This window comes from Podarcis pityusensis (assembly GCF_964106645.2).
Source record: "Podarcis pityusensis genome assembly, chromosome: 2".
Taxonomy (NCBI): Eukaryota; Metazoa; Chordata; class Lepidosauria; order Squamata; family Lacertidae; genus Podarcis; species Podarcis pityusensis.
Genome location: NC_138029.1, coordinates 58,927,804 through 58,955,773, shown reverse-complemented (window position 1 = coordinate 58,955,773; position 27,970 = coordinate 58,927,804). Strand labels below are relative to the sequence as shown.

Genomic DNA, 27,970 nt, shown 5'->3' with positions numbered 1-27,970 from the left:
AATCTGAAATCCTTTAGATTCTCTTTGAACACCTGTGTAGTGGTAATTGGCAGCTGCTGTGCAGAAAAGAGATGGGAAAGCAGAGATATTGTGGGTCTTCATTGCGTTAAAACACTGAATGAGATAAATGATGCCAATGACCTAAAGACAGCTGTCAGCCAGCCAGTGCTCTACCAATCAAACCACTAAAATGATGTCATGCTGGGTAACAGCAATAAGGCCTTAAAAGCCAGTATGTTTCTAATTAATGGCTGTGCTTCATGGTACTGAACAAACATAGTCCATGAAGAGAGGCAATATTGAGCAGGGGGCAGTCATCACCCCCCCTTCAGGTCACCTAAGTTTTATTCAGAGCAGATCCATTGAAATCAATGGACCAAACTTAGCCATGTTCATTAATTGCAATGAATCTGCTCTGGATACAACCACCCATGGAATTGTCCCTCAGGAGTATCTTTGTCTCAGGCAAGCACAGTGGTTGTCTATGATGTGCAACTACTCTTATAAACAATATTCAATTCCTCCATACGCTAGTCCCAAGAGACAAATCCCTTGGTGGTTGATTTTTCTCAAGAAAGAGGGAAAGAGTACTATCTTATGCTGATAACATTCCCCTAGGTACTGTGAGATACACGAAAAAGCAAAATCACAATAAATATTTGCAATTCAACTGGCATAAGAATATGACAGCTGTTCTCGTTAGATCAGACCAAAGGTCCATCTGGTTCAACATCAGTGGTGGACATTGAGCTCTCAAATTTCAGCGGTGCCCTGGACAATGCTAAAATTCGGCACCCTCTGCCTTTCGTGCTCTGTTCTACAGCATTATTTTGGCACCCTCTGCAGCACACGGTGCCCAGAGCGACCGCACTGGTTGTGCCACCCTAAAACTGCCTCTGCTAGCATCCTCCTTCCCACAGAGGCAGCCACCCAGATGCCTCTAGGAAACCCACATCCCACTGGATTTCAGTCCCTTCCTGAAATCTGACATGGCACCCATCTTTGTGGTATGGCTGGCTTTACCTATCACATCTGTGTCTTAGGTGTGCTAGTAACTATCCCAGTATGTTTCCCTGAAGATCATAGGTTTCAAATAAAGATAATAATAATATAATAATAATTTATTATTTATACCCCGCCCATTTGGCTGAGTTTCCCCAGCCACTCTGGGCAGCTCCCAATTAAGTGTTAAAAACAGTACAGCGTTACATATTAAAAGCTTCCCTGAACAGGGCTGCCTTAAGATGTCTTCTGAATGTCAGGTAATTGTTTATCTCTTTGACATCTGATGGGAGGGCATTCCACAGGGCGGGCACCACTACCGAGAAGGCCCGCTGTCTGGTTCCCTGTAGCCTCACTTCTCTCAATGAGGGAACCACCAGAAGGCCCTCGGCGCTGGATCTCAGTGTCCGGGCTGAACGATGGGGGTGGAGACGCTCCTTCAGGTATACAGGACCGAGGCCGTTTAGGGCTTTAAAGGTCAGCACCAACACTTTGAATCGTGCTCGGAAACGTACTGGGAGCCAATGCAGATCTCTCAGAACCGGTGTTATGTGGTCCCACTCCCAGTAACCAGTCTAGCTGCCGTATTCTGGATTAATTGCAGTTTCCGGGTCACCTTCAAAGGTAGCCCCACGTAGAGCATGTTGCAGTAGTCCAAGCGTGAGATAACTAGAGCATGCACCACTCTGGCGAGACAGTTCGCGGGCAGGTAGGGTCTTAGCCTGCGTACCAGGTGGAGCTGGTAGACAGCTGCCCTGGACACAAGGTTAACCTGTGCCTCCATGGACAGCTGTGAGTCCAAAATGACTCCCAGGCTGTGCACCTGGTCCTTCAGGGGCACAGTTACCCCATTCAAGACCAGGGAATCCCCCACACCCACCCGCTCCCTGTCCCCCCAAAACAGTACTTCTGTCTTGTCAGGATTCAACCTCAATCTGTTAGCCGTCATCCATCCTCCAACCGCCTCCAGGCACTCACACAGGACCTTCACCGCCTTCACTGGTTCTGATTTAAAGGAGAGGTAGAGCTGGGTGTCATCTGCATACTGATGAACACCCAGTCCAAACCCCCTGATGATCTCTCCCAGCGACTTCATATAGATATTAAAAAGCATGGGGGAGAGGACGGAACCCTGAGGCACCCCACAGGTGAGAGCCCAGGGGTCTGAACACTCATCGCCCACCACCACTTTCTGGACACGGCCCAGGTGAAAGGAGCGGAACCACTGTATATCAGTGCCCCCAGATCCCAGCCCCTCTAGACGGTCCAGAAGGTGGACCTTCTGGATGGACCTTATGGTCGATGGTGTCAAAGGCCGCTGAGAGATCCAGCAGAACTAGGAAACAGCTCTCACCTTTGTCCCTAGCCCGCCAGAGATCATCAACCAGCACAACCAAGGCAGTTTCAGTCCCATGGTGAGGCCTGAATCCCGACTGGAAGGGATCCAAATTGTCTGCTTCCTCCAGGCGTGCTTGGAGTTGTTCAGCAACCACCTGCTCAATCACCTTGCCCAAGAATGGTAGATTTGAGACTGGGCGATAGTTGGCCAAATTGGCCGGGTCTAAAGATGTTTTTTTAAGAAGCGGTTTAATGACCGCCTCTTTCAGCGGGTCTGGGAAGGCTCCCTCACAGAGGGAAGCATTCACCACCCCGCAGAGCCCATCGCCCAGCCCTTCCCGGTTCGCTTTTATCAGCCAGGATGGGCAAGAAGGATCAAGGAGACAGGTGGTCGGTTTCACTTGTCCAAGCAGCCTGTCCACATCCTCAGAGGTAACAGATTGGAATTGATCCCATGTAACAGGACCAGACAGAACTCTAGCACTCTCCTGCCCTGGACCTGCTCCCACGGTGGAGTCTACCTCCTTCTGAATCTGAGCGACTTTATCTGCAAAAAACTTTGCAAAAGCATTGCAGGAGATCTTGGGGTCCCTACCAGGCCCCAGTGGTACAGGTGGTTCCAATAGATTGCGAACCACCTGAAAAAGTCTCCTGCTGCTGTTTTCTGCAGATGCAATGGAGGCGGCGAAGAAGGCCCTCTTCGCCATCGCCATTGCCACTTGGTAGGCTCGACGTTGAGCTCTAGCCCATGTCCGGTCTGATTCAGAATGAGTTTTCCACCACCGGCACTCTAGCTGTCTCAACGATTGTTTCATCGCCCTCAGCTCCGGGGAAAACCACGGGGCTGTCCGGGCTCCATGCAATCGGAGAGGGCGCTTCGGAGCCAGACAGTCAATAGCCCTGGTTAACTCCGCATTCCAGCGGGCCACCAGGGAATCAGCTGAAAGGCCATCAACTTGGGATAAAACATCCCCTACCACTCTCTGGAAGCCAATTGGATCCATTAAGTGGCGGGGGCGGACCATCCGAATCGGTCCCACCTCCCTGCAGAGGGGAAGGGTTGCGGAGAAGTCCAGTTGCACCAGGAAGTGATCTGACCATGGCACTTCTTTTGTTTCGCTTTTAGTTAGTGTCAGATCACCAACATTCGTAGAGGTAAACACCAAGTCTAAGGCATGTCCTAGACTTGGCCCATATGAGTTGGGCCAAACTTATTCAGGGACAGCCCCATGGAGACCATGCTTTCCACGAAGTCCCAAGCGGCCCCTTGTAAGGTCGTGTCGGCATAGATGTTAAAATCCCCCAGGACAACCAAGCTAGGTGTCTCCAGGAGCATATCCACCACGACCTGAATCAGCTCGGGCAGGGAATCCTTGGTGCAGCGGGGAGGTCGATACACCAGTAGGAATCCTGTACTGCCCCTATTGCCCAACTTCCAGAACATGCACTCAGAAAACTGGGTCTTCCCAATAGGACGCCTGGTGCAGACTAATGACTTCCTAACAATCACTGCAACCCCCCCTCCCTGCCCACATGACCTGGGTTGCTGTGCGTAAGAGAAACCTGGTGGGCAAGCAGTGGCAAGGACAGGCCCATCTGCTTCATCCAACCAGTCTCTGTCACACATGCCAGGTCAAATCCTCCATCCACAATCAGGTCGTGGATGGCAGTGGTTTTATTCATCATTGACCTGGCATTGCACAGCAACACTTTCAGGTCATGTGGGTTTCCCTTGCTGATTCCTGTATCCTTCCAGTCAGGACTAGACCTGGAGGCAGGGATAGTCCTCAAACAACGACTAAACCTGCCTCCTCGGTAATGACCTGAGAGAGAGAGAGAGAGAGAGAGAGAGAGAGAAGCAAGGTCCCACCCTGAAGAAGTTAACCAGATGTCAGGATGTTTGCTTTCAACCCACTTGTGAAGTTTATCAGAGATCGCAAAGAAAGGAATATACGATAACAACAAGAAGATGAATAAAGAGACTATCCAGATAGAACTGAATTGAACTGTCTAATTAAAGCAGCAATAAAAGTGATGCTTGGACCCCCGTTCGGAGCTTGAAGTATGGGTACCCCCAACAAAATTTAAAAATTTGGCTGTATAATTTGGAACTAATGTGATTTGGAAATAATGTGATTTGATTGGCCTGTTAATAAAAATTATATTTAAAAAAAAGAAGAAGAAGTTAACCAGATGTCTTTTTGAGTTCCTTCTAAATTTTTAACATTGGCTGGAATAACATGCAGCACTTCACATATTTTTTGGGTGAGCAGCATGCACTCTGGAGTCTGTATTAGTGGCTCTCTGATTCCCTTTGCTGCACAATGACACGGTTTTGCTCTTAACTGCTCACAAACAGCTCAAGTAAACAGGACCTTAATTCCCCATTGCTTTTGCTCTCGGTGGCATTGTGAGGCTTTGTTCATTAATGCTTAGGATGCTATCGGGTCTTCGGTCAAGGCAGAAAGTAGCATCATTAGGGGTGTACAAGTCAGTGTTTACCTGCCACCTCCTGCTTAATTACAGAGCCAGCCTAAGAGCCAAGAAGAAGGGGTGGGATGCCACCAGAGCTTGAAAACAGTGCGGTGCTGCCAACCTGATTTGCCACACCTGAAGGGAAGGTGTAGAAGAATGCAAAGGACTGCTCTATCAAAGCAGCACAGCAGAGAGCCCGTCCCCTGGGATAAGCAGCAAATGTAGGAGTGCTCAGAAATAATTATATTGGAAAATAAGCAACTACGTTACCAGGGCTGTTTTAGTCATTAGCTAGCACAGATGAAAAACTGACGTACCAATGAAAGTGCTGGTAACAGCACTATTGCACACAACACAAAGGTTATCAACCAGGTTGGGAGCAAGGCTGCAAAACACTTCCAAATTGTCATTGCCTCAGCAGAAATTTGGGGAGAAATCCAACCGATTCTCTTTTTAAGCAATTGTTTCCAATTCTTCCCTCTACTCGCCAGCTCTAGCCAGCGCTTTCTTCCAGCTGAATAGAAGAAGCTTTTTGCTGATTCCAAACACGTCTTTCCCCGTTCATTCTCAGCACAATGCACAGAGAATGAGGTACACAATTCCCGTTAACAAGAATGGGAGATTGCTCCCGTCTCCTGCCTTCCTGCACATCATGGGATAAATGAGGGTAAAGTGTTCAGCACAGAATGCTGGACACACAACTAGGCTTGGTTAATGGGAGTTGACGACTCTGCTTTTTTGTTAAAAAAATAGATAATAAAAATCTTACAGCAGGGGCAGTAATCCCAAGCACGGCCACGACTCTTACCTGGCATTTCCAAGGCTACTGAAACAGCCTCGATAAGCAAGAAATGAAAAGCATTTCAGTTTACTAGCCACATGTTAGTAATATATGCAATTGTTTTAATCTACGTAACTGTTTTATGTAAGTTACATCATAAATCATCTTGGGGTGCCTTGTGGCAAGTGATTTATAAATGAATTGATTAGATGAATAAATAAGAGGAAATGGTAATGACAATCTTCCTTGGTATATTTTTCAAAAGGTTTCCAATTGTGTGGCCTGCTTTGATGCTTATGGCCTCACCACTTACATTGTTACTGTCTCTACTCCAATCTATTTCTCATAGAGGCCCTGTGGCAACCACACTAGTCTACAATATCTCTTAGTTCATATTCATTCTCATGGCCTCAGCTGCAGCCTTTACATTGGTGACATTCAAAACTGTGTTTCTGCCCTTTAACCACCACCACCCCTTCTTTCAACCCCTGTATCTTTGCCATCCTCTTTCCTTCTGGATGACACCAACATCTCAAAGTGAACTTGGAGAAGTGAACATTCTCACCATAGAATCATAGAACTTTAGAGTTGGAAGGGACCCAAGGGTCATCTAGTCCAAACCCCTGCAAATGCACAAATTCTGCCCACAGCCATCTCTGGGTAGGCTCAAACCACCAAGAAACCACTCACATAATTTGGAGATTATAAAACTGATTTCAGGATGGAGGATGACTGAAGCCTGTAATCTATTTTGCCATCTTATTTTCAAGTGCCAGGTATCTAAATCCACAAGGACCATTTTTAATAGGAAGGTTGAGGTTTTCTGTTATCTGTCGAGGTCCTGGAGGCTGCACAAAACTGCTGCAAGTAGTGTATTGTTTCTCACCCAATCCACATTCTTACACATTGCATGCTTGCTCTTCAGGAATTGTCATAGGAACTGTATGACCAAATTTAATTTCGATGAGATTTATGAAACAGTGTGGTGTCTAGCCCCCCAAACGTGGAGGATGCACAACTTCCACTGAAAGCTTCCTTATCCTTTCTCTAAATGGAGTGAAGCCATCAATGGCATATTAGCATCACACCTAGCTCTAGTTTATGTGATGAGTCTGAATTCTTCAGCAATCTAGGGCAATCAATATTTCAAATACACTGTAAGCATTAAGCATATATTTGATTTCATTTGCATCAGCAGAAGGAAACACCTTCCCTACACACCATTTATTTTCTTTACAAGGGCAGGGAAATGTTTCCCCCACTACAAAATGTAACACAAGAATGTCTTTTGTTGGGGATGATGTTTGTTGGTACAGAGTTTGTTCCTCATGCTGTTGGTTGGTCCTCTGGTTCGCTGCCAAAGTTTTTGAAAGAACAGTGCAGATTATAGCCAACTACTTCCCAAGAACTGCATATGACAGTTTTGCACAACACTGTAGAATGAGAGGTTTTCTGCTGTCTACTTTTCCCAGAAAACAGTAGGAGGTACTTTTTTTTATTCCCAGAAATTTGAAGTTCAAAAGCTTTTGTTTCTCCCACTAACTATAACAATGCTCACTTCCTCCAGCACCTCTTCATCAAAACACAGAAACATTGCATAACAGCTGAACACAGGAAATGAATGATCACAACCAATTCTGGCTAACAGAATGTAATCACAGAAGACCATATTCCTAAACCACTTGGAGGGCTTCCAAGCCAGTCGCCTGGATGGTGAAAATGCAGCAGCAGCAGAAGCCACAGAGCTTCTTAAAGTTGTTTCAGCTCCACCCTATCACAGAAACATGTGAACTCTGTCTTATTCCAAGTCAGATGATGGCTTGTCTAGCCTTGTACTGTCTTGCTTCAGTTGCCAGCAGAACTCAGCCAGAGGTAGTTGTATTTATACTCTCAGGGTTCAAAATGTAGCAAACCAATTTTTATTAACTATTTACAAAATGAAGGATTAATAGAAAAACTATAGTCACTGCTGCCCCCAGATAATTTCCTACTGAAGGCTGTTTTCAGATCCCACAAACAATACATTTAAGCACAATCCTCTTAAAATGATAGTGTCTTCCACACAGAGGTCTCTTCCTAGTGCAGCTATCCAAGATATTTTGAAGAACGTAAGAGCCCCATTGGATCAAATGAAGTAGTCCAGCACCCTGTTCTCACAGTGGCCAACCAGATACCTATGGGAAGCGCACAAGCGGACAATGAGCACAACACCACTCTTCACTGGTATTCCCCAACAACTCACAGTCATGGGTATAGCGTCTCTAGCCATAATGATGAAGCAGACTGTAGTCTTCGAAAGCTTATGCCACAATAAATGTGTAGGTCTTTAAGGTGACCCAAGATTCTATGTTGTTTAGACCATGGGTATTTCCCTTTAGCTGTATCTTTGTCTAATATACCACTTAATCATCAAAAACCTCTAAGAGGTTTATGTAGTACAAGATTAGAGTGTTGGACAAGGAGCATGTCTCATGTCTCCACTGAGTCATGAAGCTCAGGATGTGACCATTGGCTAGCTACAATCTCTCAGCCTACAACGTTGTTGTGAGGATACAATGTGGGCAGAGAGAACCACCTATGCTGCCCTGAGCTCCTTGGAGTAAGAGGTGTGATATAAATGCAATTAAATAAATATCACCAGTAGCTAGAATGGGTCACCCATGCAACTTGTTCATACCCAGTCCTGGAAACCTGAAAAGATCCAGGAACCCAAGCTTAGCTCACACAGTTGTCCAGCCAAGCTAAGCTGCAATACTTCAGGAAGGTGTTATTTGTAGCAGGGGAGAAGACAAAGGGCTGATGAAGCCAATGTTTGATGTATTACAGTATTTTAATATTTTTTTGGAAGCCACCCAGAGTGGCTGGGGAAGCCCAGCCAGATGGGCGGGGTATAAATAATAAATTATTATTATTATTCCTCCATCTATAGGTTGCTCACTGCAAATCATTCCCCTACCTAAGCAGCTTTTCCTCCTATAAGGTTCAAGTCCAAGGTTCTATCCCCAACCTGCCTACTTGGAAAGGCTCCTGGCTGAAATCCTGGAGAGCCACTACCCTAACTAGTATTTAGAGGATGCTGAGCTAGATGAGACAGATTCCCAGGATACTAGAAACAGAGGCATACCTAGGCTCCTTTGTGCCCCTGGCAAGGAGCTGTATCTGCGCACCTCACCCTGGTCTCTTGCACCCCTGGCAAGGAGATGTATCAACACACACACACCCATCACCAGGAGGAGAAATGATATAATTCAATAATCACAAATGACTCTTAAACTGGGCGTTTAACAGCACGATCCTATAAATGTCTAGTAAAAAGTAAATCCCACCGAGTTCAATGGGGCTTACTCCCCAAAAACCCAGTACACAGGACTGCAACTTAAATCTGGTAAGCCAGAGGCAGAAACCTCTGACAATACCTAGAAAAGCCAGAGAGCTAGACCAAGAATTGCTCCACCTTCATTTAAGAGCCTTTTGCTGAGCATAACCCTAAGCATATTCACTCATAAATTCACCGTGTTGCTCTTAATCCCAGCTGAGTGTGCAGGATTGCAGCCCAATACCACAAGCCTATGCACGTTCACTCAGTTCTAAATTCTGCTGTTTTCAAAGGGATTTAGCCCCCTTTATGTGTGCATTAGGATTCCATCCTTTAATATTGTTTGCCTTCAGTAAAATTCATTTTCTAGTTTCAAATGTTTAAACTACATGAAAAAGCCATCCCATATTTTTTAAAGAATGATTTCTCTGGCCTACAAAAAGTATTAATCAGCTAGCAGTTTGGTTAAACTACTAGAAACCCCTGAGAGAAATATATGAAGACACATAGATAATCATCACTTTTGTCAGTCTTCTGCTGCTTATGTTACAAGTGCTTTGTATCAACCCAGAGATGCCATTTTAACAGACATATAGATAACGAGATGAAGGACCAGAATATTAATTTTCATTCAACAGCCAACAAAATATACTGCTTTAAAAATGCAATGGGGGTGGGTGAGAGACAAGAATGACAGGAAATCTCTGGGGCATATGATTGTTTCTACAGTCTTATGATGTTAATTACAGCTCTTATCTTTAAAAGTTTTTTCCTTGTGTATGTTCTTTGCTCATGGTTAAGTGTGATACGAAAGACGCAATACAGCAAAAGAAACTGCTGGCAAACTAACAGCCCTGAACATACATATTATCTTGAATACATGTCAAAACTGATAGTGGTTTTCAGGACTAGACAACATCCAGTTTGAAGAGGCCAAGGTGCACCCTCTAGAAGAAGAAGAAGAGGAAGAAAGAATTGGAGGGATGATACAGTGATGTGCCAGACAGCCACAGTAGAGAAAGTGTTGCAGATTGCCTGTATAGTGTTGCAAACACACTCTTCCTTGTTTTATACCTACAGTTATAGGTTCAGCAGACATGAATTTAGGAATAAAATCTTCTCCAATCTGTCAGATTGCTCAGTACAACTGATCTCTTGGCTGTAAAGCTGTGGAATGCTACCTACACAAATCATTTAGAACATATTTTTTACTCCAACACATGCTTTGTCTCTCTCTTCCCCCCATTATCCCTAATAAAGCTATTTCCTGTAGTAGTTTGTGCTACAAAAAAACTATAAGCAATGTCCCCCGACTTTCTTGATGTTTATGGGATTGTCACCTTTTCACCTCACAGTGCTCCTCCTTTGTATAACAAACTGCAATCCTATTCCTACTTAATTGGGGTCATGCCCCAATGAACTCAATGGGGCTTCCTTCTGAGCAGACATGCATAGGACTGTGTTGTACAAGGATTAAGATTTTTACCTTATCGTTTCACCAATAGTTCATTTTCATTTTTTCAGGGGAAACCACCTGCTACATTTCCGTGGGTCAGGCAGAAAAGAAACCCTAGGAAATGGCATTCACAGCTAATCCAACATTTCTTCCCACTCCCCATTCCTCTACAGTCCCAAGTATGCCCCACCAAGTGTATTTTGCCACTTCCTTTTCCCCTTCTAGGTATCATCCCATCCCTAGTACTGTCCAGCTAATGCAATTGGCACTCAATGAAAGCAAGAGCATGGAAACTGCATCATAGGCTTCCACATCAATATAGGTCATTCTGCTGGTTATTTGCCCTGAAACAGGAAGTTCCTGTACACTTAGGCACTATCCCAAGTATGCTAGAGGGAATGGGAATATTCCTAGCACACATATTCTTCTTGGCCAAGATTGGGCTACGTAAGCAAACAAGAAGAGAAAACCGGGAGCTGAGCTGGATAGTGTTTGGAAGTGAACTGCTGCAATGTAGGCTGAGGGCTTGGCCACACTTCCTCTTATCTTGCCGCTTTCCCCTGGGGAAAACTGCTCTTTACCTCTCATTCGGAGCAAACGGCATTTTGGGGTTTCTCCGGATTGACATTTTGCTCTGATTTAGAATTAAAGAGCGGATTTTCCCTGGGAAAGGAGTGGGACCAATGAAAAGCCTCTCGGACCAATGCTTTCTAGGCATGGGACAAGTGCAAGTATGGACTAGCCCATAATGTACTAAGATGACTATGAATAAGGTTAAAAATGGGAGCAGGTAGGTAGAAGGCTGTCCTAGCAGAATACAATGTCTGCATGTGTGTGTTTTTGTAATTTGGGAGAAACAGAACTTGGAAACAGGCAGGCTTAACAATAGGAATGGCAAGGTATGCACATACCTAAATGGCAGTATCTGCAACCAAACACCATCTATTGTTAGGATGCTGTCAGCTGGTCCTGAGAAAGGTTCCAACATTTATTTATTTTTGTAAATGTATCCCTCATTCCTATATATGTCTACTTGGAAGTAAGTTCCAGGTGAGAGCTTGCATACAATTTCAGCCTTATGCCAATCTATAGTAAATAAAGATGCATGCAAGCCTGAGAATCTGCCTTTCTAAAGACCAGTTTTTTCATAGATAGGCTTAAAATGCAGACCGGCTTAAATCACATTTTGAAAAATATGACACCCTCGCTTATGTACTGCATCTCTGACAGACAGCACAGGAATCAAAGTGCCCCACATGGAAGACAGTGGTAAAGAATTGAATCCAAAAAGGCGAAGCAGCAAGGGAATGCTGCATGAAGCCACTCTTTTTAAACTGAAGCAGATTCTAGAAATTCACCCCCTCACCCCGACTGCTTAGAATACGATGAGAATGGAAAATGAAACCCACATCAATTTCACTGTTGTTGTTTTCTAAAGACATCTGGAAGATGCCTGTGATTATTGTGCCTGGGTTGCTCCAGTACTAAGGGAAGCCTGCTGAACATTCTGCAACCGTCAAATACTATAAATATTCAACTCCAGACATTGCTAACTTGTATCTACATGCTGTGTGAGGATTTATTTTATTGAGCACTGGCAACAGGAAAGCAATAATTTGGACCAACTCGTATGATACAGTAGTTCAACCTCAACTCATCTGAAGAATGACAGTCCTTGCAAGCTGCTGAAGTTTGTGCAGCCCACTTCCAAGCATTGTTATTCAGAAAGAAATCCCACTGAATTCAATAGGACTTATGCCCTAGTGTTTAGGATTGCTGTCTTATAGCACAATCCCAAACATGTCTGCTCAGAAGTAAGCACCACTGAGCTGGATGGGACATACTTGCATGTAAGTGTGTATTGGATTGCAGTCTTAATTAGCTAAAGGGTGGGAGATGGGACTTTTATAGGAAATGAGACAGAAGTGGGAAGCCCATCAGCATAATACAAGGCTGTATAGAGAAGGACTACACAGCTTAAATAGGAAAAAAATGTCATCATACTAAATGGGGAGGGGGGTGGCATCATGTTGATAGAGATTGGTGCAAAGTAGCATGTTTTCAATATAAAAGGACTAGTAAATGAGGTAGCCAGTCTAAACTGCAGCTCCTGCTGTACATTAGCGGGGCTCAACAGAGAACCAGAAAGTGCTCATACTCCCCCTTGATTCGTCCCTTGATGTATTAGCTGGAATGTGCTATAAGGAAATCTATTGGCTTTGCAGAGCTAATTACACTATAGAACATGGCACAGCCTTGTAGTGGCCCCAAGTGTCTTCTTCTCTTCTCAGATATTTCTGTTAAATTAGGCCTTGGGGATTTAGGGGACAGTGGAATGATAGTGGAAATCAACGAGGAGTTATTTTTACCTGAACAAACAGGGTTTCAGCAATAGGAGATCTGGTGAGGCTCTGGAACTAGTTTAGTTTCAGGGATTTAGGATACACTTTGCAATAATGGGCTTTGTGTGCACATTAGCCTCTGTAATGTGTATGTACTAGCCTCTCTAAGTACAGTTAAGAGGAAGGGAAAATAATTAAAGGCCATGTTTTGACTATGCCGTTTTAGATTATTAAGGATAGGGAACCTGTGTCATTCCAGATGTTGTTGAACTCTTAACTTCCATCAGCCTCAGCCAGCATGGCTATTAGTCAGGGATGATGGGAGCTGCAAACCAACATCTGGAGGGCCAGAGGTTCCCCATCCTTGCCTTAAAAATTAAAGATGTGGGCAGGAAGATAAATGGCTGCCATCCAATGCACACTTACACCTGAGTAAACATGCATAGCCTTGTGCTATGAAATAAGGCTTGTTCATGCATAATCTAATCCCCAAACCACATCATATGGTTTAATTCCCTTTCAGAGATGATCATCTAATGCTGTATGAAGTACACTGGAGTAAACTGTCACTCTTGAACCTTGTGGGGCATTTTGTCTTTGCCTGCCTAGCTAGGCTTGCATAGGATAGCCTGACTACTCTGTCGGAACAGTGGTTTTAATTAACATAATTATTTGCAGTGCTTTTTTAATGAAAAAAGCTGCCAGTACTCACCATGTAGTTGTTACAGTTAAATGCCACACTTTTAACATTTTGGAAAGAAAGGTGCAAGTACTGTGTGTCCTTGAGTACCCCCAGGGGGGGGAAAGTACTGGTCAGTTGACATTTAGAGGGTAGACTGTATGAGTCTGAAGCAAAGATCCAACTCGGGATACTGGATTCAGGGGATTATAATCCCTGTGGGGGCAGATTTAGGAGTGTGAGCACAAGCGCGGGCATCTCCTTTCTGTTTTGTAGTTAGAATTTGCACTCTGCATCAAGGTTGGCGCATAACGTGTGCAGGCACATCATGGGCTCTCGTTTCCCCAGAAGCTAAACCCCTCAGAGATCAGTGAGTGAAGTGCTTTGGAAGAATCTGAAGCTTTAGGGCCGGGGGTGTTAAAACACGTAATCTGCACATTCCTTTGCGTGGATCTGGCGCAGTCAAACGCAGCCCCTCTCGTCCTCCTGTGAGGCGACGCAGAGAGGGCGGGAAAGGGACGCAGCGCAGTTGGCATCCCGATGACGTCAGGCGGGGCTATGGAATCGCCAGCGTAGGAAAAGGAAGCCGGAGACGTAGGAAAACACATGAAAACACAGGATGGGTGGGGGCAGTTTCATGCTGACAGCAGTGGGCGTGGAGGGGGGGGGCGAAGAGATGTAAACGACGTCCATTTGAGACGCCTCAACTGAACTCGCCATCCCACAGCCCCAAGCGAGCTGGGGAACGGAAGATGATACCATACGACCCCATAGCGCATGCGCGACCTGACCAGAGAGCGGGAGTGTTGGGCACATTCAGCAGCCGGAGGTGCACCGGAGGAGAAGAGAGGGCAAGGCCAGAGCGGCAATGTTATTCTTCCTGTTTTCTTCCCCGCCCTCGCTTTCGAACGGGTGCGTCATATCCGTTTCCCCGCAGTCCCCCCCCCTTTTATTTTCTGGCGGGCTGTAGAGCACGGAAGAGTGAGAGGGATGGTGAGCGACGACTGCGAGGCCGAGTTCCCCGAGCAGTTCCGCTCCTACTCGGAAAACGACAAGCACTGGCAGGCGCGGCGTGCCTTCATCGTGCGCAATTATCCGCCGGGAGATGGGGAGGCGCTCTCTCCGCTCCGCGTGGACCAGCTGCTCTCGCTCTCTATGGTTTGGGCCAATCACATCTTCATGGGATGCAGGTACCGCCCCATCTCCCTCCCGCCTTCCAAAGGACTAGCGGCATGTGGCGGCAGAATCTAACTTCCGCTCCCTTTTTTTTTAACTTATTAAATTTATATACCGCCTTTAATCCAAAGACCACAGGGCGGTTTACAACATAAATCACAAAACACATTATATAATAATAGTAAAAAAAAGGAGACAATACCCACCCCACGTGCTTTTGCAGGCACGCACACATGGTTCCCTTCCATATTTGCCCACCTGCGAGTTTTTTAACAGTTGCTGATGCTGCGAGTTGCAGCTAACATGTCTGTTTCTGTCCGTGGAAATCCCCTTGCTTCTGTGACCATATTGTAGGTTTTCAGTATAAAAATATTATGTGACTCAGGTGTTGAAAGGCTCCGATGCAGCAGCAGCAGCAGCACCCTATACTTGTTTACAGTACTTAGAAGTTACAGCAAGCCTCGATCTTGCTGTGTTTAAAGGAGAGGGTAAAGATTGCAGCCGCAGTGGCAACAATATTTCCCCTGCTAAAACTGAGCAGATACATTTCACACTTCAGTACAGTGGTACCTCAGGTTACATACGCTTCAGGTTACAGACTCTGCTAACCCAGAAATAGTGCTTCAGGTTAAGAACTTTGCTTCAGGATGAGAACAGAAATCGGGCTCCGGCGGCGCAGCGGCAGCAGGAGGCCCCATTAGCTAAAGTGGTCTTCAGGTTAAGAACAGTTTCAGCTTAAGAACAGACCTCCAGAACGAATTAAGTACTTAACATGAGGTACCACTGTAATCTGTTCCAGGCATTGTTAGGAGAAACTTAATAAAATTTACTTCCTAACTGCTTGGCTTGGTGGGGGAATAATGAGAGGAATTCAGTGCAGTGCTAAACAAGTTGCTCAGAGCAGTGCAAGCATTTCTGCTTTCCTGATGAAGCAGTGTGCCCTCTCTTGGTGGTTTTCCTGACACCCCCACCACCAGCAGCCAATTGTGGGTTGGGGTTGGAGTTGCAGGGAGGAAACTCAATTGTGCTAATGAAGGTCCCTTGCACACAGGTTTTCACTGGCAGGACTTGTTTGTTGAAAAAAATCCAAGAAGAAGACTGAGTTGGTCTAGATAGAAGAACCCAGTTTTCCTCATTCACCCTTTCAGCCTTTTCTACCTTTAATGTATGCTGCAGTTTCAGCTGCTAAAATTACAAGGCTAAACTTTTTAAAAATCACACATGGATTGTGAGTATTGAGAACCGAGAGGAACAGCAAAATTTTGGACAAATATTCCATTTACTCTTCTTTTTATTCAGCTACAACAAAGATCTCTTGGAGAAGGTAACTGAAATGGCTGAGGGAATTGAAGTTGAAGATGCACCACATTTCACAACCCGTGATGAGATAATGAAAAAGGTGAATATTCATGATTTGGGAACTCTTGGGGTGGGGAACCTGAAATGCTGAAGGGACCTACTTTTGAAAATACTGAAACTGGTTAGGATCAGAATAGGATCTCCTAATACACATAATTAATTCAATTGGAAAGAGAATGTTGTGATCCGTTATTGAGTATTTTATTATAGCTCCCCAAAAGTAACCTAGTTCTCTCTTGATCTTAGTGTTCTAGTACTTTGAAAAAACTGCTTTCATGCAGCACATTACATTGCAAAGCCGCCATTGGATAGAACCCTTTGACTTCATTTACATTAACTTATGTAACCTGGTGCCATTATAAATTAAACATTTTCTGTCTTTATGGTTGCAGGGAAAAGTGTGAATACATGCATGCAGCTTTAGGGAAAGCTGAAAAAAAAATAGAGGTAGGTTAAAGACTACCAACATCCCTAGTTTCCCTTTGCCTAATAGTTCTTTGACTTCCTTTACCCAAATCCTAGTTGTCCTTATTTTCCAAAGCTCTATTCCACTAGATCAAATTTTAACTATTCACAAAATGTGCAATTTTGAGCAAATGTTGCACCTAATTGCATTTTGATAATTGCATGGCACTACTGCTTACTAAAATACTATGGAAAATTGTCCCTGTAGACAATACATAGTATTGTGCTAAGCATATGGTAGAGGAGGTGAAAGCCAGTTTGATCTGTTGTGACTTAAGTGTCAGGAAAAGAATCAAAACTATGTAATGTGACAGGTATGTGCTGATCAGACTGTCTGCTTGGTTGTATTAAAAAAGTCATTAAAATCTGTTTTAGTAACGCTAACATATGATAATGCAGTGTCCCAGGGCTCACTTGCAATCATTTCAATATATAGTAGCCATAGGGGAAAGCCAGTGCTGACTTCAGCAACTCAGGTCATGGCAAGATTTATTATTTATATTATGCATAGTTGTGTGCACATGCCACTTAACACCCACAGCTGGCCTTACACAACTGTAATACAGTAGTAACTAGTGTTGATGTTGATGGCCTATGCAGGTTGGAGCTGATGTGTGTTGGAGTACCACAGCATCTGGTAAGTAGGCCAGCTGCCAAGGGCTGAAATGGTTCTATGAATTAGTCTGGACTTATTTACTTGTTAATGACTTATTTTAGAATCACTTACAAGTGAGTAAACTGGGAGTATGGCTTTCGTTCATCCTGCAGGAGATACATAATAAATTACAAACTTTGAGAATGATCATGCCGTGCTACAGGATTTCTTATTGCTGAGGTGCCTTATTTAATGCATGACTAAACTAAACATTTTATTTTATTTTATTTTTTATCAGTTCTAGTGCTTTATTAAAAGCTTTATTACAGTAAACTAAACATTTTAAATAATAATTTCATTATTTCAGATAGATGCAATTGTGATTGGCTTAACTACCCTCTACTGCACACTTTTCTTTTTCTTTTTCTTTTAGAATCAACACTAGTGTCCAAGAGAAGAGATGTCAAGCTTTCATTATGCCACACAATCGGCTTAACGTGGAAGACTGCAATCCTGACACTGCAAGAAGGATCACTTCCAAGATGCATTTTAAATAAGGCTATATTTACACTGGATACTGATTTTAATGGGGTTTTTTTTAATTAAAAAAATGTATATCTTGATTCAGATTTTAAAAGGTACTAAAGACTCTTATTCTTCCCCTTTTGATCACCCGGCACAGAAAAGCCCTTCCAGAAATTGGTATGGGGGCCTGGTTCAAAGGTCTTCCCCCAGGTTCAAGAGTCTTAACATGTAACATGTTTAGCAGATTGTCTTCTCTGTGTACTGGTTTGCTAAAGATGAGGAGAAGGACCAGCTGCTCAGAGCAGAGAAGCAAATACTGTATCTAGAGCAGCCAAAGTGCAAATATGCCTGTCTGTCTCTGCTTTGTGGTGGCAGGGAGAGTAGGCACTAGGATACAAGTGGTGCCTGCTCCATGCCCAGGTTCTTGACAAGATCAATATGCCTGCTCACTTACTGGAGACCAGCAGTTATGTGGTGGAGAGATGGCTAGATGGGGAAGTAGGTGTCACCAGAGGCTTAATTTGGCAGATGGCATCAGTAGTAGGAAGGTGGTGAAGGTTGGTGCCTTTTTGGTTATCTTGCCAAGGTGGCACAGGAGGATGGTCATAGGATCGTGAGAATACTGAGCACGAAACAGTGGCTTACTGTGTCCTAGGTGGTTTAGGCATTTTAAAGGATGTCATCAAGGGACTTGTCAATGTTTCTGTGACCCTTGGGGGGATAGAGTGTAGAGCAGAGCTTTCCAAACTTTTCATGTTGGTGACACACTTTTTAGACATGCATCATTTCGCGTCACAGTAATTCAGCTTTACTAGCAAACCAGAGGTCAAACTAACTCCTTTCCAGCCCTGCGAGGAGTGTGGGGAGTATTCGTGTGACACACCTACACGCTGCAGCCGACACACAAATCTGTCACGATATACAGTTTGGAAAGCTCTGATGTAGAGCATTGTGACCTGCTATCTGGCTAACCTCATTAAGCAGGGCCTTTGACTTGCTGGGTACACAAGGTGCATATCTGACTAGATGTAGCTATAATGCTTAAGGGTTCTGTGATCAGGATGAGAAGGAGCAGGCTGCAATCACTCTCGCATCAAGGAACTACTTACTTGTCATAAAAAAATGCACACACAACCAGGAAACAAAAATTACAATAATTCATGAACAATTAAAACACCCAACAGCAAACACCTGCTGGTTATTTCGCAACAGTGAATCTCTTGAGTAAATGAATTGTATTGTCAGTTAACTGCTTTCATTTAAGTGACAGTTTCTGTCTTTGGTCTTTCAGAGTTCACTTTTCTGTGTGCTCTCTCTCTACTCTTCCTTCTTCTGTATCCTTCATTAGATCCCTTTTCCCATCTTCTTTATAACTTTGCTGCTTCCCCTTGTGTCTTCTCTCTGGCCTCTTACTTTGCTCTGCCCCAACTGTACTTCCTTCACTGAGACTCACTTCCACTACCACCATTCCATGCCCCTCCCAGATGCATTGCTTGTGTTCTAAAGTCATTAGGAGCTGGCCTTACATTTGCCCTGCTCTAATGATACCTATCCTCATGTACCCCGCATGACTGTGTTTGTCCCTTTAAGCTAGTCAGAGCCACAACTTATCCCCTGTCGTGAACAAGAGGTTCCACCACTCTCATGAACTCTAGAGGGAATGTCTCTTTGGGGCTTCTTGGAGTGCCAAAGACTCTTGTCTCAAAGTCAAAATCAGTGGAGCTAACCTCTTGTCCCCTGTTTGTAGGCATCCCAAACCATTGCTTTGTGGGAATTTCACTTAAGGTCACCTTGACAGCATTACGATTCTCATAAGAACCTAATAATACCCCTGCTGAATCAGTGGCCCACCTAGTTCAGCATTCTGTTCTCACAGAGACCACTCAGATGCCCATGGGAAGTCAGGAAGCAGGACCTGAGTGCAAGCACACTCTCCTGTGGCTTCCAGAACCTGGTATTGAGAAGCATATTGCCTCCAACTGGGGAGGTACAAGATAGCAATCGGGGTCAGTAGCCTGAACTTCTTTTCCATAAATTTCTGATCCTCTTTTTTAAACGTCATAAAGCTGTTGGCTATCACTGCCTCTCATGGGAGTGAATTCTTTAGTTCATGTATTGTGTAAAGAAGTAGCTTTATTTGTCCTGAATCTTTTGATATTCAGCTTCATTGGATCTCCATGAGTTCTAGTTTTATGTGAGGGGAAAAAAGCTTTTATCCTCAATTTTCTCCATGTTATGCAACTGTTATGTTGCCATTTACTTGCCTCATCTCTAAACTAAAAAGCCCCAAATGCTGTGATCCTTTACTCATATGGGAGTTTATCCATTCCCTCAGTCATTTTGGTTCCCGTTTTCTAAACCTTTGCCAATTCTATGATACCCTTTTTGAAGTGAAGCAACCCAAACTGAGGCAGTCACTTGCAGTACTACACCTTTTTGCTTCGTCTCAGTACATTGCACCTGCTTGCTGGGGACTTTATTTACCTTTGTTCTAGCATCCAGCTGTTCTTCCAGTTGTACTGTCCTTGCTTCCAGAACAGTGATGGAAGACTTGTATTTAAACTTTGGAGCATTCTCCATTTCCTGCAGCTTGGCCTTAAACTCCTTGTTCGAATGCTGAAGCTGCCGGTGAGCATTTTCATTCTTCATGGGCTTTACTATCCTCTATGTCTAGGTCTGCTTTTATCTGGTCAATCTGAAGATCTGCTTCCTTTAGATACAGCTCAGGATTGAATTGTTCTTCCTCCAGTTCTTCTTCAAGCAGAGCTATCCAAGCCTTCAGGCACTGCAATCTCATCCCTCTCTTGCTGTGCCTGACATTTAGCATGTTCAACAGCTGCAAGTTCCTCCTTCAAACCGAATAATCTCTGCTCCCATGAAAAGGAGTGTGCCAAATGTCAGACGCAGCAAGAGCGGGATGTCTTCTCGTCCTCAATGGCCTGTGTTAACATTTCATGTAAGTATTATTCATCTGTGCATTTAATCTTTCATTTGGGCCTGCAATTTGCAGTGTTGTTTGATGGCTGCCTCATGATTCTTGCTAGCAAAGTCCCTTTGGGCCTTCAGATCCATTATTACATCTGTTTCCAGCCTCCAGGCAGCTACAGCCATGGAGTGCTGCTCCCTTTCCTCTTCCCACTCCACTTCCATGTCTTGCACCTGTCTCATCAGCTGCTCCAGAGCTCTGTTTGACTTTTCCAACTAATGAACACTCTTGCCAGCATCATTTTTCTCCACTGGCAATGTGCCCTGCTTTACCACATCTTTGGCAGGTAGGCCTGCCATCTTCATCAAGTTTATCCTGTAACCAACAATCCCTTCTGCTGTGTCTTGTATCTGTTCTTCAGCCTTGTAAACGCTGTGCGTCAGACCTGCTTTCAACTTTTGCATCTCCCTCTGTATCTTTTCCAGCATCCTCTTCCTGCTTTCAGTTGCTTCAGCTCCTTCCATCTTGCCTCTTCCTCCTCTCCATCTGTGCACAATCATCATCGCTGGACTTTTGTTGCAATGCACTGATACAGTCAAAAGCCCTGGCAAGATTCTCTACAAAAGCCTTGTTTTGTTTTCTGTAAAGCTGAGAAATCATTCTCCTAAAAATCCCAGAAGGATGTTTCCCCATTTGCCGAAAGAGCCATTTTAGTTTAATAATGCTATGCGGAACACAAACCCCTTCCAGAAATCTCTCGACCATTTGTTGTGCCTTGGGTCCTCACTTGCTTCCAGCTATTGAATTGCTCCTAAAGCCCCCAAAAGCCCTGGGGGGTTCAGTGGAACCCTGAATTGTTAAATAGAACCTTTCAAACACACACACCAGACACTTAAAGATGTGTTCTGCCATCTCCTTTTGATTCGATGGCCAAACTAACACCACCCTTTTTTATACCCTGCTTCAGTTGGCAACTCATGAAACCAAAGCATGCATTGCAGAATAGCTTTAAATTCCCCAGACACTGTCTTGTTCCCTTGCATATTTTACCATTAAAAACCTAGGATAGTCTAAAGAAACAAAGGAAAGTTAATGGAGTTTGTTCCCTGGATCACTGAGCCTATACCCTTTCTGCCTTGTCACCAGTGTTCTCACCAGCAAGGCTCATTATGCCTCTGAGATTATTGTGCTCTTTTTTTTTAGACTCCTCAATTCTGTTGATGACGCCAAATTTAATGCCTTGCATTTCTGTGATCAGGACCAGGCTGCAATCACTCTGAAGTTACAGAACATGCACACATTTCTTTCTCTCAAAATAAAATACTCAACACAGGCAACCTACAATTAACGGGAATTTAAAACACCCCATTGCTCCACTTACTTGATAACAGCAAATTTATTGAATAAATGAATCAATAATGTTAGTTAACTAATGCTATTCAGGTGACAGTTCTTGTCTGTGGTCTTCCAGTTATCAGTTCGCTTTACTTTGAACTCTTTCATCCCTCAACTTCCTTCTTTTTTTCCCTTTTGAGAAAGCTGAAGGTGAAGAAGTTAGTTTTATCATTCTGCACCCCTCCTCAGGTGCCAGCGTAGTGGTTAGTGCTGGACTAGGACCTGGGAAACCTGGGTTCAAATCCTCACTAAGTCATCAAGCTCACTGAGCGACCTTGGGTCACAGTCTCGCAGCCTATCCTTCCTCACAGGGTTGTTGTGAGGATACATTGGGGGGGGAACATTTTTGCCACCTTGAGCTCCTTGGAGAAAGGTGGGATGGAAGTATAAATACAGATGTACAGCTCATGTTCTGAATTCCTTAGGAGCAGGCATAGACATTGTAGCATTAGAGTTAGTATCCTGCCCACCAACCAAGCAGGTCTTCTTCAGGACCAGGAGCAGTTTTCCACACGTATTCAAAGTTGGCACTCTCTTTTGTAGTATTTTGTGAGGAACGTTTGGCTAGTTTTGCATAACAGGAAATGGTCGATCTGAGATGATATGAGGCCAGTGTTGTGTTTTAGGGTCAGATTCTCTCTTGCTAACCCTGTACATAATTCAGAGCTGCACATTTGGCAATCATTTTCCAGGAGCCAAATAAACAGACCATTTCCCACTAATGTTCTATACAAAGTAGTATAAAATATTTACTGAATACTTTTTCACAAAGCTAAGAGATGAAAGAAGAGAAATGCTAGTCAACTTTTTCATTAAAGCATTTTTCATGTCAAAATTTAACTCAAGAAAAAGAGAGAGGAATTTAATACCAGTGTCACGCCATCAGTTTTTAAAGTGTGTATCCAAAAATTTACAAAGCATCCCCATCTGTCTGTAAAAAGTTGTCATACATTTTCTTTACTTGCTTTCATCACTTTTGAGATGGAGACTCTATATTAGAGACGGTGAAGCATAGATCAAAAGAATCACATAAACATCCTAAGAATACACATATTGTAATTGGGAATGGAGCCAGGTTCTTTTTGTAGTTTGTCCTCATGTTACAAAATTCTTTTTGCCAGCTGATCCCCACAAGAATACAGGTTCACAGGCCTTTAAGCTGTTGTGTAAAGTGTTCTTTTTAAAACAAGCTTGTAGAAATATTTTGTGAGCAGCTGTCTCTATACTGAACTGAATTTTGTGTGTGTTTTATAATAAAATTGTAGCATTTTTAACTGTGGTGTTGGCAACTGTGTTTTAATATGATAGCTGTCTTCAAACCTAAAAGGTTTGTTCTTGTGTTGCTGCCCTCCAGACCTTTCATGGAGGGGGCACCCAAAGAAGGACTCAGATGATGATCACAGAGTCTGGGGTGGAGAGGTGGTCCTGAACCATTTAAGGCTTTATAGCGCTTTGAAATGGCCCTGTAAACTACATGGCAGCCAATGCAGTTGAACCAAGATTGGCATTGTATGCTCAAACCATCTTCCCCTGGTCAGCAGCCTGGCTGCTGAATTCTGCACCAGCTGAAGTTTCGGAAACCGTCTTCAGATGCAGCCCCATGTATAACGCATTGTAGTAATCTAACCTAGAGGTTACCAGAGCATAGAGGACAGAAATTAGGCTATCTCTGTCCAGACAGGGATGGAAGGCACTCCTCACCACTGAGGCCACCTGAGCCTCAAGTGACAGTAATGGCCCCAGAAGTACCCTCAAGCTGCGTAGCTGCTTCTTCAGAGGGAGTGTAACCCCATCAAGAGCAGGCAACCTCCGATTCATCTGGTCTAGGGAACAAACCCACTAGCAGTGCCTCAGTCTTATCTGGATTGAGCTTCTGTTTATTGGCTCTTATCCAGTCCATTACCAAGGCAAGACAACAGTCCAATACATACACGGCCACACCTGCAAATGTAGAAGAAAAGTAGAGCTGTGTGTCATTAGCATATTGCTGACAACTTACTCCAAAACTCTGGATGATCCCACTCAGCGGTTTCATGTAGATGTTAAACAGTATGGGGGATAAAATCAAACCCTGAAGAACCCCACATTGAAGGGTCCAGAGCATGGGTAGGCAAACTAAGGCCCAGGGGCCTGATCCGTCCCAATCGCCTTCTAAATCCGGCCTGTGGTCCGGGAATCAGTGTGTTTTTAACATGAGTAGAATGTGTGCTTTTATTTAAAATGCATCTCTGGGTTATTTGTGGGGCACAGGAATTAGTTCATTACCCCCCCCCCCAAATATAGTCCAGCCCCCCACAAGGCCTGAGGGACAGTGGACTGGCCCCCTGCTGAAAAAGTTTGCTGACTCCTGGGCCATACGGCCGAAAAGCACTCCCCAAGTATCACCCTTTGGAAATGACCGTCCAAGTAGGACCAGAACCACCGCAAAGCGGTGCAGCCCACCCCAGCTTGGGTAGCCGCTCCGAAGGATACAATGGTTGATTGTATTGAAACTTGCTGAGAGGTTGAGGAGAATTAACACTTTCCCCATCTCTCTCCTGACAGGGTGACTAAAGCAGTTTCTGTGCCAAAACCAGGCCTAAACCTCGATTGAAATGGATCTAGAAAATCAGTTTCCTCCAAGAGCACCTGGATCTGGATTTAACCATTGTGGCTAATGCCCATTGATAAATCTGTTTTTAATGAATTTGTCTTACAGCTACATCTTGTGGCAGTGAATTCAATGAATTATTTCTACTTTGTGTCACAATGCAAGTTCTGCCCCTGCCCTTTTCTGGCCTATATTAATGGCCAACCCAGATAGTTTTGATCAGACTCCTACCTATAGTAGACCACAAGCTTAACATGAGTCAACAGTGTGGTGCAGCAGCAGAAAAAGCTAATGCTATTCTAGGCTGCATCAACAGAAGTATAGTGTCCAGGTCAAGGAAAGTAATAGTCTTGTTCTATTCTGCCTTGGTCAGACCACACCTGGCATACTGTGGTGTAGAGTTCTGGGGCTGTAATTTAAAAAGGATATTGACAAGTTGGAAAGTGTGCAGAGGAGGGCGACCGAGATGATCAAGAGTCTGGAAACCAAGCCTTATGAGGAACAGTTGAGGGAGTTGGGGATGTTTAGCCTGGAAAAGAGAGTGAGAGGAGATAGGATAGCCATCTTCAAAAATTTAAAGGGCTGTCACATGGAAGATGGAGCCAACTTGTTTTCTCCTGCTCTGGAGCGTAGGGCCCAAACCAATGGCTTCAAGTTACATGAAAGGAAATTTTGCCTAACACTGTGAGAACTTTCTGATGGTAAGAGCTACTTGACCATGGAACGGATGTCCTTGGAAGGTGGTAGACTCCCCTTTGGACATTTTAAAGCTGAGTTTGGATGGCTATCTGTCATGGCTGCTTTAGCTGAAATTTCTACATTGCAGAGGGTTGGACTAGATTCCCCTCAGAGTCTCTTCCAACTCTACAGTTCTATGATTCTATGAAGCTCACTGCATTTTGTAGGAAAGAAAGTGGCAGCACTGGCAGGTCCAGTCAGTCAGCACTTCTATAACTGCTGCTGTTGGGATATTTGTGGCTCACTGCCAGACTGCCTATAAGGAGTATTGAAAGGAGCCCTAGGCCTGCATGGCTAGTCTCTATACATACCACATTGCAGGAAAATAAAAATGTTAGTGCTACTGCCATACCAAAATAAAAAGAAAGGCGGGAGCACAAGGCAGGTTCTGGGTCAGTGACTCACACCTATTTTCCCATGGTAAATGATATGCTAGCAATGAGCCTGCTATCTGGTTCCAGTTCTTAGGGTTCTTCATATATTACATCCCTGTTGTTGTTGTTGTTGGTCATTGGTCAGGCAAATGGTCAGGCAAAAACTGATATTTGTGTGACTTGGTCATTGAGAGGGAAGAGCACACTAATTGGCCACCGACTATTTCTACATATTGGGACTGAGAAAGGAAAACATTTTTTTTATATATAAAGAAGACTGGCTACATAAAAATGCAAAAGCTTAGTTTATATGTTCCACACACACAAACCTCAGCTTGAGATGTGGACATTAACACTTGCACTGTCTGTAACAGTGCCATAACTGTTCTTTCTGTTTGAAGAACTTCCAGGAGGTTGATGATATGTGACAGTCGGGGCAGAGGGAAGGGGGACAGTGAGGGGCGCTTCGCTTTCCTACCTCACCTCACCTTTCTCTGTTCTGAAAGTGCCTTCCATGCAAGTGGCTTTCCCTCACAGCATTCTAAATGAAACCACATGTGATCATTTAGAGTGGATAAACAAAGCAGGGAATGGGTTAAATGCCCTCTGCTCCCAATCACCTCATCTGAAGTGGCTATTCATGTGGGGGAAAGACTGTCAGGTCAGTTTGACATGCTTGCTGGCGAAGTGCTTCCAAATGTACCTATGTCACTACTACCAGAGGCCTGCTGTCATATTAGGCTAGGAGATTCCTTTCCCCTGCTGCTACCAGTAGCACAGCTCCCCTGTGTGGAGTTGTCACATGGAGAGTACACTCTGCCACATTTCAGAACATAGGAAACTGCTACCTGGGTCAGGTGTAAGGAGCCTTTGGCCCTCCTGGTGTTGCTATAACTATAAGGTTTGATCCAGGGTTGGTGGGGGGGAAATATTCTCTACCACCCCCACCTGACTCTGGAAAGATATTCTCACTTTTGTCTGCCCCACTTGCAGTTCATGCTGAGCACAATGCAGCTCCTGTGCATATTCTCTTTGGTTGTACAGTTCTAACCTATCAATAACTTTTATGGGTAAAAGTTATGACAGGAATCTGAACTACGGAAAGAAGCAGCAGAAAATTACTGCCTTATTACTGTGAGTCTCCCTAGAAAGCATATGACCTCTGACGTAGGGACATGGACTGTGGTTGGCAAGGAGAAAATTACTGTGTTTATTTTCTTTAAAAAATGTATTTTAAAAATCCCCAAACCCAAACCCATTCTCACATTTTATCATTTTCTTATCCCAGCAACCATTACTGATAGCCAAAAATACCCACCCTAATACCACTAGTTAATTGTGAAGCCCTTTTTCCTACTGTTGGGTTGTAAACTTCCACTATCTTAATCTGTGTTTACATCTATTATTGTGAGAGAATATTAAAGTCCCTCTTTAATGTAATGCAAGTGATTGTTTGTATTACCACCACATCTTTCCTGGCCTTAAATAAAAAGGTTAGCCCCTGAGAATTTGATAACATTTCCCAATCCTTTTTAGAGTTTCCATTCCTACAATTCACCAAGCAAGAATATTCTTTAGCCAAAGTAGTGTTTATCTTTCATTTAGCAAAGGCAGGACTTAAATGACCTAGTATGCCTGTTAATGAGAAGGTTGTTATAGTAACATGTATTCTGATATCAGTACATGGGTACTATTTATATAGAAGTAACATAATCTTAACCAAAACAAAGATCACACATGCATAGCAGTTAAGGAAAACTGAATTAGATGCTTGTGAAATAGCTGCAATGATAGAGCACAAAAGAGAAGTCTTGTACTTTCTACTTTGGTTATTAAAGAATTGAACTTCCAGCCAGTGATTTTGTACAAATCGTTTTCCACCATGTTCAACAGAGTACACATGAAGGTAAATTCAGAACATTTCCTAGTATTTGCTATTACTATTAATGTTGTGTCTTTCATAAATCTGAGTTTTCAAAGTCATAGTAGGATTGTTTTTTTTAACTTGTTTCAGAATTGTAACTATACAATTGAATTTTGCAACTGAAATGATCTAGGATTGCAGTTCCTTAAACCGTAAAGTACTAGATGCATCTGAACTTTCAGGATTCTTTAGAAGTATTAAATAAATAAAATCATATCATACTTTTCCTTGGTTTTGAATTTCTCACCATGTGACACTGGAAATTTATTTTTATAAAAGTACCTTAACTCAGCAAAATTTTGCTATCACCAGTATTCTGACAGTACCCAAAACTTTTACCTTTTACGTTTAAATCCATGGAAACTGTTCAAGTTCTGAATGAAAGCCTGATTCAGTAACAAGACTTAATGAGGGCAAACTGAAGCTTAAACCACACAGGACAGAATGCTCCTGGCTGATTGTAAGATAGCTGGGTTTTCAATCAGCCTTGGATAGGGCTGCACTCCCTTTGAAG

At 43.7% G+C, this 27,970-nt stretch overlaps 1 protein-coding gene and 1 long non-coding RNA gene across 4 annotated transcripts in view; one reads left to right on the top strand and one right to left on the bottom strand.

The window, feature by feature from the left end:
* The window catches only part of LOC308471981, a 62,870-nt gene extending 48,698 nt beyond the window's left edge, over nt 1-14,172 (bottom strand). For both annotated transcript variants that reach the window (XR_013983221.1, XR_013983222.1), the window contains exon 1: nt 13,423-14,172. This is a non-coding gene — a long non-coding RNA (uncharacterized lncRNA). The remainder of the gene's footprint in view (nt 1-13,422) is intronic.
* Nucleotides 14,173-14,308: 136 nt separating this feature from the next.
* CDKN2AIPNL (CDKN2A interacting protein N-terminal like) lies at nt 14,309-17,621 on the top strand. 2 transcript variants are annotated; one of them, XM_080996370.1, is made up of 4 exons: nt 14,309-14,579; nt 15,865-15,964; nt 16,317-16,371; nt 17,418-17,621. In XM_080996370.1, exons 1-3 carry the CDS (start codon nt 14,380-14,382, stop codon nt 16,326-16,328), a joined length of 312 nt encoding a protein of 103 aa, XP_080852496.1. In that variant the 5' UTR covers nt 14,309-14,379; the 3' UTR covers nt 16,329-16,371; nt 17,418-17,621. The 2 variants fall into 2 exon arrangements, with proteins under 2 accessions (XP_080852496.1, XP_080852497.1); XM_080996371.1 differs by lacking the exon at nt 16,317-16,371 and having other exon boundaries at nt 14,310-14,579.
* The last annotated feature ends 10,349 nt before the right edge of the window (nt 17,622-27,970 follow it).